The 16,088-nt window shown below is 37.8% G+C and overlaps 2 protein-coding genes across 2 annotated transcripts; both read left to right on the forward strand.

Moving 5' to 3' along the window:
• Positions 1-16: 16 nt before the first annotated feature.
• On the forward strand, positions 17-12,938 carry Mer (ezrin/radixin/moesin family protein merlin). The gene is made up of 12 exons (XM_087342350.1): positions 17-291; positions 379-508; positions 585-790; positions 2,393-2,620; positions 3,724-3,933; positions 4,418-4,524; positions 5,462-5,591; positions 6,036-6,167; positions 6,655-6,855; positions 7,445-7,611; positions 8,514-8,673; positions 8,878-12,938. Exons 1-12 carry the CDS (start codon positions 193-195, stop codon positions 8,926-8,928), a joined length of 1,821 nt encoding a protein of 606 aa, XP_087198476.1. The 5' UTR covers positions 17-192; the 3' UTR covers positions 8,929-12,938.
• Positions 12,939-13,910: 972 nt separating this feature from the next.
• On the forward strand, positions 13,911-15,715 carry LOC110830817 (ubiquitin conjugating enzyme 10). Its single transcript, XM_022066125.2, has 4 exons — positions 13,911-14,063; positions 14,404-14,499; positions 14,584-14,770; positions 14,861-15,715. The coding sequence occupies exons 1-4, from the start codon at positions 13,986-13,988 to the stop codon at positions 15,013-15,015; spliced, it is 516 nt and encodes a 171-aa protein (XP_021921817.2). The 5' UTR covers positions 13,911-13,985; the 3' UTR covers positions 15,016-15,715.
• The last annotated feature ends 373 nt before the right edge of the window (positions 15,716-16,088 follow it).

The raw sequence follows: 16,088 nt of genomic DNA on the forward strand, positions 1-16,088 counted from the left end.
TTACTACAACTAAAGTTTCGTGCGCCATTGCTGTAACATATCTGTGTTGATTTTGGCTTTGCTGGGGTGTTGTTGAAAGATGAGTTTGTAATAATCATGTTTTATAGTGTTAGTCATGCAGTTTGCTACTTATTCTACGAGGATACAGTTTTCGGAGTTTTTCGTTTTGTTTTGTAATGATTTTAGACGAAAATGAAGGATAAAATGCCTCCATTTAGGCGTAAGAAATTGGGAAAATCCTTTCCCGTCAAAGTGTATACATTGGATGCTGAATTGGAGTTTAATTTGGAGGTTAGCTGAACGTAAATGATTTTAGTTTGCTGAATTGATAGAATGAACGATAGTAGTTGAATACATGGCTCGTACATCCCTTTACAGTGGAGAGCGACGGGAAGAGGTCTGTTTGACTTGGTATGCCGCACAATAGGACTCAGAGAGACTTGGTATTTTGGATTGCAGTATGAAGACTCCAAGGGATTTATTTCATGGCTAAAACTGGACAAAAAAGGTACTTAATGCGGAATATATGGATAAAATTATCACCTTAACGCGCAGAGTTGTAATTAAAAATTATGTTATTCCAGTCCAGGATCAGGGAATCTCACAACAGCCTACAACCTCTTTCATGTTTCTTGGCAAATTCTACCCAGAGGATGTTGCTGAGGAGCTAGTTCAGGAAGTCACACAACATTTGTTTTTCCTGCAAGTGAAGCAAGCTATTCTGTCTATGGACATATACTGCCCTCCAGAAGCATCAGTTTTACTGGCCTCATATGCAGTGCAAGCTAAGGTCAGAGCTGTTTCTGTTGTTTTTGTTCACTGTGGTAGAAGATGTTATGGACAAATGCATGAAATTACAGATAACATGGGCCAGCTACAAGATATTTTACGTTTGTGAATTACATTTGTTCTGCATAATGCTACAGATGTTTATATAAAAGTTATTTTAATGGGGTTCCTTAAATTTTTCTTGTATATGTTTTACAATCATGAATAAAACTAATCCTGATTTTCTGGTTCTTCATAATTTTTATTCAAATAATTCACCATCGTCACGAACTTTTAGGTTTGTTGTTTGGGTTCTTATCAGTAATATTATTTGTTGCCAATTACAGGGATGGTAGTGTCTTACACCACACTATGAGCACATTTTAGTAGAATTACAGATTTTCTAAAAGGAAGAAATTTTTGTCATTTTAACCATTCTGCTCTATATCTTGCTGTAATGTGTCATTGAATTTTAGTTTTGCATGAATTTACTAGACCTGTTAACAAAAGCATTTCTCTGTGATGTTAAACTTATTTGTCCATTTTTATTCTTCTTGCTGGATTTTAAATATTCTTGGTCCTTAGCCATTTAAATAGGGTATTATGTCATGTTTTAGATTTTAAAGTAGATTACAGGGGTTTAAGTATACTAGTAATTTGGTAAATATAAAACATTTATATTTCTAAACAGATTATTTTGCATTTCCTTCTTTACATGCCATTCTGTTCTAATCTCCAAAATGTACATAGAACTTGCTTAACCAAACTCGCACAATGTAGATGGATGCGAATAATTCAAGGTTTTGAAAGCAATTCATGTAATTCATGCTATGAAATCATAGTTCATTTTGCTGACTCACACAGTAATGCTAACATTATGCTGAAACTTGCTAAATGCAAAATGAGCATCACACAATTGAACACGCTGCTTCGTAATAATACGAGGCGCGTCCACAAAGTAAGTTTCTCACTCGTCCCACAGCTAGAAAACCTTATATTGCGCGAAGCGACTGTGCGTACGTGATAGAGCAATGACGTAGCATGGCGCATGCACTAACGGCACTTCCCGCGTTCTCACAGTAGCATCGTTGCAGCTGTTGAAGATGGAGATTCTTATTCCAGCTCCCACCGACTGTGAAGTGCGGTCAGTGATAACGCTAGGCCGCACACGGCTCGACGGACAGGAAGTCTCCTGCAGGAGTTCAGCTGGGAGGTGTTTAATCATTCACCCTACAGCCCGGACCTCACTCCCAGTGATTTCCATCTTTTCCTACACCTCAAGAAATTCCTGTCCGGTCAGCGTCAGCGTTTTGAGAATGACAGAGAGGCGGAGATGGTTGTCACACAGTGGTTCCAATCCCAGGCGGCAGACTTCTACGACACAGGTATTCAAAAGTTGGTCCCACGGTATGACAAATGTCTCAATTTCGGTGGCGAATATGTTGAAAAATAGCTGGACACTTGCTGTATCTGTTGCAATAAATGTTTACATGAAATTGTGTTTTGTTTCTGTAAACGGCCCCAGGGAAACTTACTTTGTGGACGAGCCTCGTACTAAATGTGGCCTGAAACGTGTCATTGAAATAAGAAGCTACAACAGCATATTAATTCCTCTGTCATGTAGTATGGTGACTATGATGAATCGATGTACAAGCCTGGAATGCTAGCAAGTGAAGACTTGCTGCCACAGCGAGTGATAGACCAGTATCAGATGACGCCCGAGATGTGGGAGGACCGCATCAAGATCTGGTATGCAGATCATCGGGGCATGTCACGGGATGAGGCCGAGATGGAGTACCTGAAGATTGCGCAAGATCTGGACATGTACGGTGTCAACTATTTCCCCATCAATGTGAGTACTCCGTACCAGATATGTAACTTATGTGACTGACTCTGGTCTCCTCACAGAAGAGGTATAAGAATATAGACAATGCAGTGCATGCAACAGCAGCCAGTGCCTTGCAGATTATAAAACCAGTTATCCGTACTCGTCTGCCGTTATCGTCAATGGGCTGGCATAAGTAAACATTGTGTTATTTGTTAATTGTTTTCAGTGGCAGGAATTAATTTGGATTGAATTTAGGCTGCAAACATTAACACTTTCAGCTTCATCTGTGATCAAATCTGTTATCAAATTTCACATTGATTGTGAAATTTGTAGATTATCCAGTCACTCTCACCGTTAGTACTGAGCACAATTTACTAGTGTTTGAACATCTCATCCAGAGAACTGTGTTTTTATTAAGTAATGGAACCCTTGAGAAAACAATAACTTATCATTTAACTGCCATCGTCCATTTTTCTTCAGAGTAAATTTAAGTCTGTGACATGAAGCTATCACAATATATAATATGGGACTTAGGTCCCAATAGTTCTTCCAGGATTTTGAATCCTTCTGAGCATTAGCTTAAAGTCTTTCTGATCGATTTATATGTTGTTTAACAAACCTTCCAGCGGATTAGGTTTTACATCATTATATGAGATGGAAAGATTGTCATGGTGATGGTGACAGGAGGTAGGTGATGCGTGTTCCACAGTATTTTCTCAGCATTTATTTGGAGAGTAATTTCCTGGCTGAAATTCAATGTGGGGACTTCTTGTGTACCAGTCCACAGCATTTCAGCCTAGTGATTTTCTGATTCTGGTGAGTAAATAAGGATTTTAAAGCAGGCACTTATGGTCTGTTGAAGGTACTATCATAGATTTTGGGCTGAGGAAAACCATGAAAGTCCTTGGCTAGTAGAAGACAGAAGCAGCAGGTTCCCTGTAGCATTGGTAATCACCTGCAAGACTATGCAGTGTCACAATCAGAATACGATATATGAGGATATTTGTCATTAGGGTCAGACTGTGAGTGGTGTTCTTGGGTTATATGTGTATCAGCATCTCCTGCAGTTTGTAGACATGTGGAGGGAATGCTGTTCATTGTGGAGGTCACATTAATGTGTGTTTCAGAATAAGAAGGACACAGAACTGTGGCTGGGTGTCACAGCTCTTGGGCTCAACATCTATGAGAAGGAAAACAAACTGACGCCAAAAACAACCTTTACCTGGTCTGAGATCCGACACATCAGCTTTGATGATAAGAAGTTCATCATCAAACCAGTGGAGAAGTCATCACCAAACTTTGTGTTCTTCTCGCAGAAAGTTCGTATGAACAAGCTGGTGGGTACCTGTCCATATTTTTATTGTGATAGTGTTATAAATACCAAAAGTCTTGTAAAATAATTATACGAAAATAAAAAATAGCTAGCTGTATAATGGCCTGGACACGCTGGTGACAGAAGACCTTATAAATGAATCAGAAGTGTAAGTCATTTGTATTTTATGAAATCCTAGATATTTGGACTTAAAAATGTTGTACTTCCTTTTGTTCAGAATATGCAGTTTTACGATATTTGAACTTGCATTTCTTGGCAATGAAACAGGTTTAAAACACGAGTTTGAAATTGAGTTTAAATTTAAATGCAGACTTAATGGGAAAATTAAAATTAATTTGCGTTTAAGAGATTTGCTTCTTCATTGAGTTGACAAAAGAAACTGGAAATGTTAATTCCAGTAATGATCACTATATGCACATCTACTTGTAGATTTCAGATCCCCCTTATCAGTAAGAGATGTTCCATAGATCTGTACTGACCTATTACAGATCCTGGACCTCTGCATTGGGAACCATGACTTGTTCATGAGGAGACGCAAGACAGACTCCATGGAGGTGCAGCAGATGAAAGCACAGGCCAAGGAAGAAAAGTCCAGGTGAAAGAAGTGAAGTGCAGTTTGATTCAGACATTGTTAACATAGTTGGAAGTTCTTCATGCTAAAGGCTGTGTATGTGAGGATATGTGTTCCTGCTTCTGCAGCTCCTGTTCTAGAAGGGCTGGAAGTAAAATGTATTTACTGGAATATAAACTGTACCCAGATTTTAGACAGCATTTTCTATAAAAAAAAAATTTAATTGCCACAGTTGTTACAGTATTATATTAAAACACTTCTGCATGAACATCAACTGTAAAGAGCAAAGTACTTTTTCAAAAGATGTTAATCTCTCAGCTGGTGAAAGAATACCCAGCTTTTGAGCAATGTGAAGGCTTTTCATCGAGTTCACAGAAGCTTGCTACCGGACCCTAACCTCGTACACTTTTGCCCAGTTCACATCTGTATTCCCTTTTTCTTTAGAATTAATTTTAATATTCTCTTGTTTATGCTTATTTGGTCACTTCCCTTCAGATTTTATGACTGTTGCTAATACCTGATTAATTTCTTGATCCATCTTCTTTTGACATCGTTATGCTTGATTCTGTAATGTAACAATAATGATAAATGACAATGCACCTTATCTGATCATCCTGTTTTATAGCCATTAGTAGGATTTTTGGTTGCTAGAATGCTGTCTGGCAGTGAGGATATCCTGTCTCATTACTCTTTTATCATGGCATGTGTTCATTAATGCTGAGAAACTTTACTTCATGGTTCTCTCACTTATATCCCTGTCTTACGGATATTTTTAGTTGCTCATTCCAATGCTATAATGTGATAATGAGTTTGAATTCTTTGTGGAGTTATGCTATAGGTGATGTTACATATTACTCTCTGCCACTTCAGCAGCCAAACTTTTGAATGTTTTTGGATTACTGTATGTTAAGAGTTAAAACTTTCTTTAACCCATGTTTTCTCACTTGTTTACCCATGAAAGGCGTCAGATAGAACGGAATAAGCTGGCGAGAGAGAAGCAGTTACGAGAGGCTGCTGAACGAGAGAAGGCAGCCTTGGAGCAGCGGCTGATGCAGTATCAGGAGGAGATGAGATTGGCCAACGAAGCTCTGGTAGTGTATCTTGTTCTTTTTGCACAGAAATCAGTTATACTTGCAAACAGAAGGAACATTAACTTACTGTCACTTGTGTGGATGTTAACAGTGAGGGATGGGCTGTTAGCTAAACTAGAACATTTCTTCTGTGATTTTCAAAACCATGAGAAACAGTCTCGTTTATTATTCTCCTTTCTTGCATGTTTTACATTTCACTGTAGTCTTTCAATGGTGTCAGCTGGTGATACTCCTGCAGTTGTGTTAGTCTGAAAATTTCACTATCTTGCATAATATACCAACTTTTTTGCAAGTTGCATACTTTAGTCTATGTTCCAGAAGGGTGCATTGTGCTTAATGAAATATGCTTCAGAAGAGTTTGGATTACAAGTTAAGACTTCAGACAGTATTTCCAATCTGTTCCCTTGCAACAAAATAATAAACCTGCTGTGTGTTGCTCTGCAGCAACGGTCTGAAGAAACGGCTGACCTGCTAGCGGAAAAATCCCGAGTTGCAGAAGAGGAAGCCATGCTTTTGAGCCAGAAGGCTGCTGAAGCAGAGCAAGAAATAACCCGGCTAAGACTTGGAGTCATGAAGGTAGTGAATGAGTAAAATAAAGCTCTATGCTTTCTTAACCATTGAGTGTTTACTCTCTCCCATGAAAAGTCTCTTGTGCCAATTGGAGGGGCTTGATGTGCCCCATAGGTGTCGTAGACATGTTCCGACCCTTTTATAGAGTCAAACCCTAGCTATCCAGTATCACTACTAAAAAATACAGCTCATTATTTACTCTTAAACTGATATCCCACTAGAGGTGACAGTTATGCCACACACTGTCTTTAGGCATCATATTCTGTTCCCAGATTATAAAGGGAATAGTGTAGGAAATAAATTATTTTACTTTTGGACTGTTATCTACATTGCTCTTTATCTTGTCACTGTCAGTGAAAACTATTATGTCAGTGTGTTGTGCATTATGGAATATTTGCTTGCTGTTGTTCTGAAGGCGTCAGATATCTGTACAGCATCTGTGTAACTATTCCTTCTGTGACAGTGAAATGGTTATCATCTGTTGTTTCAACAGACAGAGGAGGAGAAGGTGCACCTTGAACGCAAGACGCGAGAAGCAGAATTGCTGACTGCCCGCCTAGTGGATGAGTCAGAAAGGAGAGCAGCAGAGGCTGACAGACTCAAAAATGAACTGCTGAAGGCAAGGCTGGCCGAGAAGCAGGCCAAGGAGAAGCTACTTGAGTTCCTGTCTCGCAATGCGTACAATAATATCACAGTGAGTAGCCTTATTGTTGAAAACTAAATACCATAAAGGTAAACACAGAAGCTGTGTTAGATACTAGGAATTAAGGAGGTTTGGAAATAGATGCAGAGAAAACTAAATATGTGTACATGTTCCATTACCAGACGGAAGGACAAATTCATTGTATAAAGATAGCTAACAAATCCCTTGAAAATGTGGCAAAGTTAAAATACTTAGGAATTATAGTAACAAATTATAATTGCATTCACAAGGAAGTTAAGAAGATACTGAATTTGGGGAATGCTTGCTACTCTTGAAGAACCTTTGAGATTAAAATGCACAAAACTTTGCCTATTTTTTGTATGCGAATGAATCCTGAAGGGATGTGGACTGGATTCATCTGGCTCAAAATATTTTAATGTGCCTTCGATTTCCATAAAAAGAAGGGAATTTCTTTACCAGCTGAACATGTTACCTTCTCAATAGGACTGCTCCATTGAGTTAAGTTTTTAGGTAAAAAAAATGAGAAACATTAATCTGAATGATACCAAGCATTTTTTTAATTTGATCTGCTCCTTGAAATAGCCTTCATTGTGTTATGTTGTATTGTTCTGTTTCTCAGCCTGTGCCAAATCTGTACCAATCTGGTCAAGTACTGCCATCTGAACTGCAGGCTGATCTGCGCTCTCTGCAGCTGGACTCCGAACCTCTGCCAGCTGACCTCACAGCGTACGACCTCATCATTGATGGGGATGTGGAACAATTGTCACTCGAGATTGAGAAAGAACGGTAAGCAGTATTCCAGTGGAGTGCACATATTTTGTGCTTGCACGTTTGTAAGCGTGTTTGTAACTAAAAAATTTAAAGAGTTGCTTCTTTCCTTTGCTACCTGCTTGTCTGTCCACACGGAATAGCTTGTGAATGCCCGAAATTTGAGATATTGTATTGTTTTGCCAAAATTTGTCGGCACATTTAAATTTTGATTAAAACTGGACAAGAATATCAGGTTACTGTGTTTCGTTAAACTTCTAATCTACAGTCTGTTAAATGATACTGGTGGATTGACATACAGTTAGACAAATGCTGTCTCATCATTATGGATCCATTTTGTACAGAGAACACAGAACAAGCCGGGAGATATACATATCGTTAGCAATTCCGTTGAATTTCCTCAGTTTTTTGCCTTTATATTTTAATTTTGTGAATGCTGTCTCATAAGCTGTGTTAATAGTTATGGACGGCTGTCTTTCTATCAGAACTTTGATCTTTGTGGGCAGTGCGAGTGACATCAGAGTTGCTTGGGACCAGTGGCATTTATTTGGTTGGATGAGGTGGGGGTTCTGACTGGGGGATGCAAGTATTTTCATCTGCAACAATAAAATGTGACCATATTAAGTATAACAATGAATTGTATCAAGGGTGCAGACTTACAAATATACAAGTTTAATACTGTTCTTTAATTTTGCAAAGGGCACACAGTGAACCAAAGAAGAGGGAAATTTGGATTTCAGGGAGCTATTCTAGACTTTTGACTGTCATACACACAGGCTAATTTACTGCATCTGTAATTTTGAACCCTATTAGTGGTCAGGAAGCTCTGGGTTTTATCCTCACATTTACTGTAATATTTTCAGTGACATAAAGTAAAAGATGGAAATGAGTGGCGGATGATGGAAAGAAACTTTTTTTAGGGTGGAGTATCTTGAAAAGAGCAAGCATCTACAAGACCAGCTGCGCGAACTGCGCTCCGAGATTGAGGTGCTCAAAGTGGGGGAGAAGCAGAGTGAACTGGATCAGCTGCATGAGGAGCAGGTGCGTCTTGGTGAGACCAAATACTCGACACTGCGCAAGGTGAGTTCCGAATGTATTAACATCACACTTTCTTAGATGCTTGTAGTTGCTCAGTTGGTCAATAAATTTCCTGTCTTTTATGAAACATTCTGTATTCATAAATGTTTGCCACTAAACCCTGCCACATCAGACTACTCCTGATTCTCCATCATAGTGAATACGTAAGGACAGACTGACAAGTTCATGTGTTTGTTTTGTTCTCAGGTTAAGTCCGGCTCGACGAAGGCTCGTGTCGCCTTCTTTGAAGAGCTGTGAACGTGCTCAAGATAATGCCTTGTTGCTCGAATATGAAAGAACACAGTCTCAAGGTTGCCAGCTCAGAACTTTGTTGTGACAGTTACATTGTTTCTTACACAATTTATTTCTGAACCAGTGTGTGCATCTGGTAGTTATGGCTTGCTCTGTTGGCAGCATTTTATTACAGTGTTTTCGCCCCATACTGACTTTACACAGAGACATGTTAAAGCATACCTGTGTGTTCACAGACCTGGAATGCTGACGTATTTAGGTAAAGTTGGTCTTTTTTAATCAGTTGTTATTACATTTATGACAGCAGATTTATTTTGCAAAGGAAGTTTGAAAATGCATGCAAAGAGTCCAAGATTTGATACTTTATTAATCCTAATTTCTTTTCTCTCTGCAAAACAGAATTTTATTTTCCTACAGTGGATGAAGTACAGTGAAACCTCTATCCATCGTTCCCGGATGCATCGTCCGTTTTGTTCGGTCCCGAATACATCCCATATAAAATAATGTTACATTTTCCCGCTTCTGTCGTTCCTCGAACTATCGTTTTATCGCATCGATCGTTCAAAAATCTTAGTCCCGGCCCACAATTTTCCCACAATGATCGTTTCTGAGAAATTAAAATGCTGGGTTTTGAGATAAATTAATACCGAAAGACGCACAATGTTTTTGGAATACACAGTAGCGGTAACCTGTTATATCGCCCAACCAGCACATTCTTTTGGAATGAGGGTCAGCGGTGCAGGGGTGATAGTTGGAGTGAATGGCAGTGCTCATTGTCAGAAATTTTACGATTTTAATTAGGGTGCACTCATATTTCGTTCCAGCGATGCCAGATGGCATGTGCAGTGTGAATTTCTTCACAAATGCTTTTATTACAAGTACAAAGGAAAGGCTGGCGGCACTTTTCATTCTTCTGGTTCATCTCGTTTCCAGCGGTTCAGGGTCTTCTACAGCTACGTTTCGTTGAGTTCGGCAGTAATAGTATTTCCATTCTTCCTGTTATTGTCCGCAAAGGGGGTTGGAGTGGTGAGGAAGAGGAAGAGGAAGACGACGAATGCGAGCCCGAAGCTTTGCCGAGTTTTGCCGAAGCACACGCTGCATTGGCGAAAGTGAAGTCGTTCTTTTATGCGCTTAATATTAGTGAACGTGACGAGGAAAACATTTTGAACGTGGAAAGTGCTCTGTTTGGTCTAAAACGTAAAGTTTCGACAAACCAGTTGTCCACTAAAGATTTTTTTGGTAAAAAGAAGTAACTTTGAAAGAGAAACATTGTTTTTTTAAAATTTGTAATGCTTTCCCGCATCTATCGTTTTCCCACATTCATCGTTTTTATTTCCCACCCCCGCCGAAAACGATGCATCGAGGTTTCACTGTAGATGTAATTGCGTAAGATTGCCGGTCTTCATGTACACAATAGAGCTGTCCAGCTGGCCGCGTGCCACAGTAGCATATCACAAAATGGTCAGGTCCATAATTATGTCCAGTTGGCCTGCCTGTAGTATTTTGGATTAAATATCCTATTTGCATAAGATCAGGATTAAAAATACACGTGCTTCCAGAAAATATGTAATCAGTAATGATTTTCTTCCGACTAATGTTAAAGGCTTGAAGTTGTGTTCTACAGTTGTTGGTTGATTATGTGTATACTGTAATTCTTCCTCTCTTTTGATAGACTTCGGGACAGCTTCCTGGCAGCAGTCACCACTTTATGGTCATTTCATTGTGTCACACTAACTTTTCAAGATATGAGTGCCCTTATGCACTCTCTTGCCAGACATATGTTCTGTATCTTACATGATTTAGAAATTTTTTAAGATACAGAGCAAAGCACTTTGCAGTGAGATTTTGCCTGTCCATTAGAAGTATAACATAATGTGATAATACAGCAAGTAATGGAAACAAAACATGGTAACCTTTTTGAGTTGTTTATAAAACAGTTGCACACTCATTCTTTAATTGTGATGTTGAGAAGTTGTTGATATTCTTTGTTCTTAGTATTTTATTTGTAAAGTTTTGTACCTAGAATTGCAGCTTCATTTTTGTAGTTTGGTCATTTAATTTGAGCCTTAGTTTTTGCAGAATTGTGTTTGTAAGATTGTATTAAACATCATCTTAAATATATACCACACAGGAAAATTTTCCAAACTATATGTTTAGGATGAAATGAGAGATTTATGTTATGCATAAGCAAAAGCCGCATAGCCTGTAATACAGCTGTGTTGCTCATGGGGATTCACCTCTGGTAATGTGATGATGCCTGCCCCTTGTGTCCAAGAACTTGAAACCTACCAGTACATTGTCCAATGATGCTCTCAGCATGGTTACCAATCTTTAGATAAAAGTTGTGTGATACAAAACAAAAGAATTATAGATTTCTGTTATGTTCTGTTTTGTGACCTTTTCCTATTTGTGCATGCAGGGATGTGTCACGTTCGGTGTATGTGTGTCGTTTTTCTATAGCATGAGCATCATTCTTTCTGAGTACCCTGTGAAACAAATTGTTTTAAGTATGTAAATCTAATTAAGCTGTGTGTGGTGCCAAATTGGTAGGAACTTAACAAGGCAGATGCACATTATAAACCATTCTGACATGTCAGGAAAGGAAAGCCCTTAGATGCACTTGAGGCATAGAGGTATAGGGCCTACTGGTGGTCTCTTGGGAAACTATAATGAGCTTCTGGCTTCCATGAAAGACAGACAGAAACTCTTTCCTGTAGACATTGTAAACTCTGGTGATCATTTATATTGCTTACTAACAGTCTTGAATTCTGTTGATGTTATATGAATTTGGTCAAAGTGATATATGTAATAATACATTGAAACTTTGAAAAACCATTTAATATCGTTGTTGGGCTTGAAACCTCAGTTGCTCATGAAGGGTATTCCTTGTAGAGTACTTGACAGCCAATGATATGTCACTGGAGACGGATACTGGCCACTGAAAATTTAGAATGTTCCAGAGCATTTCAAAGTTGATTGTACTCATTTTAGCGGTCATCAATTTTGTTTAACAAAGACTTTACTTTATGGTTTGGTTCTGAAGTACTGTCTCAGTGAAACTGCCATAAATCCTGGTGACAGACAGTAGCCAGGGGCCATGATGCTCAGTGTTCTGCCTGAGGTGCTGCTCTTGTGTATTCGCACAACACGATTATGATACGGCTGTGAGAGTTTTAATTACCTACCAAGAGGTGAACGTTGTTGATTGTGTGTATACCTGTCGCTACACCTGTTTTTCTGTCACTAGTAAGATTAGCAGAAGAAGTATGCTCAGAATGATGGGTTTTAGGTTGTGGATTGTCTGGATTTCTGCATGTAAGTAATAGTTGTGTTGAAAGTGGCGTGGGTCTGTGAGAATTCCTTCACTTGTGCTGTGTGCTAGAGGATGTTTAACAGTGACATCTGTTTCATACATGTGATTTCTAAAATAAGGTAACATACATAATGTTTCATAATGGCTTATGTTGTTCAAGCCTCTCTCCTGAGATTTTTTCTGCTTGATCATTTCTCACAGACATCTTCATCCACAAGAACTTTGTAGTAATTATAGAGTAATAAATATCCAGTCAGTAATCTCATTAGCTGTGTCCCTACCTAAGCTAAAGAAACTTTATATAATTAAAAAATCTCACATTCTTTATCAGTAATGAATAAGAGGCATTCATCTTGACCTATAATTTATTCTTTCCATTGAATTTTTTCTTCAGATAAACTATTTCTTCTGCATACTGCCTCTTCCTTGTAAATGAGATTGGTGTATGTATAAAGTGAGGGAATTCTTCATGATGTGCCCAAAATCCAACAAGTAAGGTTTTATTGTTAATACTGGTTCTTGGGAATGCTTTTGGTGCTATGTTTTAAGATAAGCTGGACTGTGTTTCCATGTTCTCTTGTACATACTGTAAATTATTGTCATTATTTTATGAAACAAATTTATAAACTGGAGGCAGCCGTCCATAGAGTTTGCTTTATATTGATCCTGCTGGAACATATCACAATAAAGTAAATTGCAATGGTGTGTTGTTATCCTTGTAAAACTTCCCACTGATATGTGCCAACCTAACTTTTGACCATATTATGTTGGTTGAACATAACATTCCACTTAATTTTGTCAGACCCCATTCCACTCTCTACCATACTGTTCAATGTACATACTTCATCTATCAAACCATCATTCCTATAGTGTTTTGCTTAATTTATAATTACATAACTCTTGTAAAAATTTTGTTACCAGCCCATTCTGTATGGTCAGTATCAGTTGGTTTGTGGAGGAAGTAACATGAAGCTGGAGAAAAATGCAAAAAAGGATCTTCATAATTTGTCCTGCAGCCTATTGTTACATAAGCAGTATAGCGCATTAGTTTTCTGCCAGCTTTTGAAACCATAAACATTTGGTAGGACTACTGAGGAGTCAGCCCATTGTGGACCCTCAAAATACATAGTACAACACAATAAGGAAAAACTCCGAGCCACGAGTGTGATTATAAACTGTGGCCCCAGTGTTTGAGAGACCAAGACTTATGCCCATAATTTGTAGTATTCCCTGCATATGTTATTCCATTAATGGAAATAAAGTTTTCCATTGCCCAAGTCATGTGGCACACACCGTAGAGATGAAAAATGTTAGTCGGAGAACCTGATGTGTTGGGCGAACTGAGCGATAATATTAAAATAGGTGTGAAATGGTGACGTCATTATTGAGTGATTTATATGGCAGGAAAGAATGAAATTTTTTTAATAATGTAACAAGTGTATTGGGTACAATATTCTTCACTTATAAGAGGCTGTCGTAATGTCTTAATTTAATACACTAGTAAATACATATTTTATTAACATATGTGACGAACGCAGCTATGTACTAATTAACTTTTAGGTTATCCGTTCTATGTCCCCTATAGTGGTTCATGTCAGCCATTGTTTTAAACCTGAAATATAATCAAATTGATTGTTTATTTTGTAACTATATAAATCCCAGTTTTATAGTTTATTCTATATAATATATTCACGTAATCGTAATCTGCTTATTTCAGCATCATTTAATAAATGTTGTAGGATGGGAGTTGATGTTGATTTTAGTTGTACATAGAGTTTCCGAAAATCGCAGAGTTGTAATAATGGCAGCGACCCGAAGGTTGCAGAAGGTATGTGAAGATATTTGAAATGCATTTTCATATATTAATATTGCCTTTAATGTGTCAGTTGTGTTCTGTTGCAAAAATGCGTATGAGAAATAATGTATATGTAATGATAGCGTGAGAATGGGCAAATGCATGTTTTCCTTTTCTGATTTCATGGTACCCATGACATTCCAAATAGATGAAAAATGGTAGAAATGGTGATGCATACCACTCACACGTGATTCTTATGTTCGTAAATTAAGCATTAAAGTATGATGTACTGTAAACTATCTTGATAAATATGAATAATGTATTGTTTAAGTTGAAGTTCCTCTAATCCATAGTGAGGCATTTTATCTTACAGGAACTTGCTGATATCCGTACCTCGGGGATGAAATCATTCCGAGATATTCAGGTAGACGAGTCAAACATTTTGACATGGCAAGGTCTTATTGTTCCAGTAAGTAATGATCAGTTTATTTTCGTTTGTTATTTTTGGTGTGTGATGAATGGAGTAATACTACTACTTTTTTGGTGTTTTCAGGATAACCCACCTTATAATAAAGGTGCCTTTCGGATTGAGATAAACTTCCCTGCCGAGTACCCATTTAAACCGCCAAAGATAAACTTTAAAACTAAAATTTACCATCCCAACATTGATGAAAAGGGACAAGTTTGTTTACCAATAATCAGTGCAGAGAATTGGAAGCCAGCAACCAAGACAGACCAAGGTATTTTTAAAAGTTTGTAATATCATCCCATTTTCTTGCTGTTGTATGTTATGTGAATTATTCTAATTGTTTCTGGTTTTTATTCCCCAGTCATACAAGCCTTAGTGGCACTAGTCAATGATCCTGAACCAGAACATCCATTGCGGGCTGATCTAGCAGAAGAATATCTTAAAGACAGGAAGAAGTTTGTTAAAAATGCTGAGGAGTTCACAAAGAAGCATAGTGAAAAACGGCCTTCTGACTAAAGGTCTCAAGTAGCACTGTGAATTGAAGACATACAATGTTTCTCATGAATTTATTCTGCCTGGGTCAAAGGTAAAGACCTGCCGATCACTTTCACCACAGCATTTTGAATACTGAGGAGAATGTTTTAGAATACCAGCAGGTGCAAACTAATGAATGGACTCTGTGAACTTGGAAATTTGGAATGAATCAGCTCCTTATTGTTTGTGGGAGTCATATTGTCTCAGGAGGTTTGATGTGCCCTGTGAACTAATTTTAATCCCAAATAAATTCCCAATATGTGCATTTATATGATAGAACTTCTGGCATCTGCTGTGTGGGTTGGGTAATATGATGGAGCACTGTAGTTTTGTTGTGTGGTAGCATTAACAGTCACAAGCACGGGAGTTTATTTATGTAGAACTGAAATTATTAATTATTTGTTGCACAAATCTTTGTTAAACATTGTCACAAATTCTGCACTGTCGAAGTGGAATGTTGTGTGCTGAACAAGTCACAGTCAAAATAACAGCCTGTTTATGGATGTTGTTTCTCATTCATTATCTTTAGTTAAGTGATTGTGTGAACATAATTTTTTTCATTTTGCAAAGAGTTCTTTGTCGTGCTGTTGATGAAAAGTTGCTGGTATATTTAATTGTATTAATTTGTATTTTTCTTGGTGCATAATTCTCCTGGACCTGAATAAATTAATTTTTAACAGTATGAGGTTTTTTTATTACATTGAAGTAAACAAGGTTATGGTACATGATGCCATTAATTTAATTTACTTGTCTATTTAATTTTGTTCATTCTGTAAGAAGAATTTAGGTATAAAGTGATTTTTCAGTTCATCACATCAGTGGTAATCTTGTATCAAGCAACATGCAACAATCCAGAAGACAACCATCTTATAATTTGGAATGGTTTAACCAGTAGATGGCAGTTCCATCTTTTACTTGTTTCTTAGACTCATAAATGTGTGAGACCAGCATTTTGCGTTGTTTGGTCTTCTCTCATATAGTGTGCCGGGTCATTACTCCATCTGGAGGGTTCATACTGAATTTTTCTCCTTTACAATTTCATTTTGCATTTTCTA

This window comes from Zootermopsis nevadensis, unplaced genomic scaffold (genome assembly GCF_977971745.1).
Source record: "Zootermopsis nevadensis isolate Lab colony 2312 unplaced genomic scaffold, Znev_1.0 Znev_ptg000003l, whole genome shotgun sequence".
Lineage (NCBI taxonomy): Eukaryota > Metazoa > Arthropoda > Insecta > Blattodea > Termopsidae > Zootermopsis > Zootermopsis nevadensis.

Coding starts and splice junctions, on each gene's coding strand:
- Mer (XM_087342350.1), top strand. CDS start 193: ATGAAGGATAAAATGCCTCCATTTAGGCGTAAGAAATTGGGAAAATCC. Junction 509..584: donor GCTAAAACTGGACAAAAAAG/GTACTTAATGCG, acceptor ATGTTATTCCAG/TCCAGGATCAGGGAATCTCA. Junction 6,856..7,444: donor ATGCGTACAATAATATCACA/GTGAGTAGCCTT, acceptor TCTGTTTCTCAG/CCTGTGCCAAATCTGTACCA.
- LOC110830817 (XM_022066125.2), top strand. CDS start 13,986: ATGTTGATTTTAGTTGTACATAGAGTTTCCGAAAATCGCAGAGTTGTA. Junction 14,500..14,583: donor GGCAAGGTCTTATTGTTCCA/GTAAGTAATGAT, acceptor TGGTGTTTTCAG/GATAACCCACCTTATAATAA. Junction 14,771..14,860: donor AGCAACCAAGACAGACCAAG/GTATTTTTAAAA, acceptor TTTATTCCCCAG/TCATACAAGCCTTAGTGGCA.